Source organism: Halyomorpha halys, unplaced genomic scaffold, assembly GCF_000696795.3.
Source record: "Halyomorpha halys isolate HHAL.00 unplaced genomic scaffold, Hhal_1.1 Scaffold11.1, whole genome shotgun sequence".
Classification (NCBI taxonomy): Eukaryota; Metazoa; Arthropoda; class Insecta; order Hemiptera; family Pentatomidae; genus Halyomorpha; species Halyomorpha halys.
Genome location: NW_027111958.1, coordinates 1596871 through 1598643, shown reverse-complemented (window position 1 = coordinate 1598643; position 1773 = coordinate 1596871). Strand labels below are relative to the sequence as shown.

Below are 1773 nucleotides of genomic sequence, written 5' to 3'. Positions count from 1 at the left end.
AACCTTACTATATTGATGGTATAACCTATATTGATGGTTACATAAACCTTACTATATTGATGGTATAACCTATATTGATGGTTACATAAACCTTAAAAAGATAGTGTACAGTATTATTTTTAAAAGTAACTTTCTTTTTTTTTGTATATAATTATTTTTAAATGATGTTTTCCTAGGCCAAGAGATTACAGGTAGGAATTGGATGGGTCTCGTAGGAGCATCTTACATGTACTCTTACCCTCTTGGATATATTATAGTCGCTATATTAGCTGAGCATTTTGAAAAATGGCGCCATCTTCACTATGCTGTAACATTTCTTTCGATAACGTTACTGGCAACTTGGTGGTAAGTGGATCAAATATTTCCTATAATTTAATTTATTTCCTTTTTCCCATCTCTCATCTAAGCTTTCTCAAGAGATAAGTAAAAAAAAAATTAAGACTACCGACAAATTCTGTTGAACAGTACATATAAAAAACCAGTTTATTTCGGATACTGGTACTAGTACTAGGAATATTGGGGAAAACATATCCGGCAATTGGGCCTATTGCTCCTTTTCGCCAGCCCCAAGACAGACCAATGGAATAATTCTTATAATGACTATTATTCCTCTATGTCAAACATTTTTTTTTTTTTTAGTAAAATTTAAGAGACAACCAGTCTATGGAGAAAACCTCATATTCTATGGTTTTATCAGAACACGTATGTGTGTCTATGTGACGCATACCGATCACTATCTGATATATTATGTAGAGCAGTTTCCGGGGCCTGTCCATGTAAGTGACAAGTTTCATCATGAACTACTCAACAAATCTTAAGGTGTCTTTTAAGAACTCTTATTAATAATCAGAGTTCACATCTGTTTAGGCCTAGCAGCCTCTGAGAGCAGAGGGTTTAGTTATTAGTATCTTTGCCCGTCTTGGCCCTGAACATTCCCATCAATCTTTGCCTGCTATCTTCAATGTCCAATCAAGGACTTCTTTAAGCTGATGCCTATTTTCAATAAATTATTTATTATTTCAGAATATAAACTTCTTATTCATGTCTTCTACATAGCAGTGTGAGGAGCTTGCATGTAAAGCCTGATTCACTAGGCTTGGTCATGTACCAACTGTTCGAGTCTATTCCTGTCCACTCCTTGTTGAATGCTTCCTTGTCCACACATTCGAAGTTTTCCTTGGCCTTCCTCTTGACCTTTTTTCATTGATTCCCGTTTCATATGTTATTTTAACCATTCTTTCATCCTATATTTTTTTTACATGATCATCATCTTGCAATGAAAATGAAAAGAGGAGAAAACAAGAAAGGATAAGGTCTGTAATACTACACTAAGAAGTAAACTTGGAATAAAACTGATCCAACAGGTAATAGAAGAAAATAGGCTATAGGACACAGGGTGTAATGAAGATTATTGATTAATCGATATAACGTTTCGGGCATTTAAGGTAAAAAAATAAGCCTAGGACGTGATAGCCAGACAATTTTGGGTCCCATAGTACCTTGTTTAGAACGTTCTGAGTTTGATTACCATTTGGGTCTGTCAATGTTTATTATATGGTGACTTTGAAAAATGTATCTTGCCTTTCCCACTCAGTGGCTATATAATACTAATATAAAGTTTCTATTCAAGGAAGACGACCAAAAAAAAAAAAAAATAAATAAAGAATAAATCTCAGAAACTGCTCCACACTATATGACGATGCCTCTTACTATACTGCTCCACACTATATGACGATGCCTCTTACTATACTGCTCCACACTATATGACGATGC

General features: G+C 34.5%; 1 protein-coding gene across 5 annotated transcripts in view; it reads left to right on the top strand.

Annotated features, from left to right (window-relative positions):
• Nucleotides 1-1773, top strand: part of LOC106678459 (solute carrier family 22 member 2) — a 23012-nt gene that overhangs the window by 14549 nt on the left and 6690 nt on the right. For all 5 annotated transcript variants that reach the window (XM_014416993.2, XM_014416972.2, XM_014416986.2 and 2 more), the window contains one exon: nucleotides 177-345. In XM_014416993.2, coding sequence (XP_014272479.1) covers nucleotides 177-345 — 169 coding nt within the window. The remainder of the gene's footprint in view (nucleotides 1-176; nucleotides 346-1773) is intronic.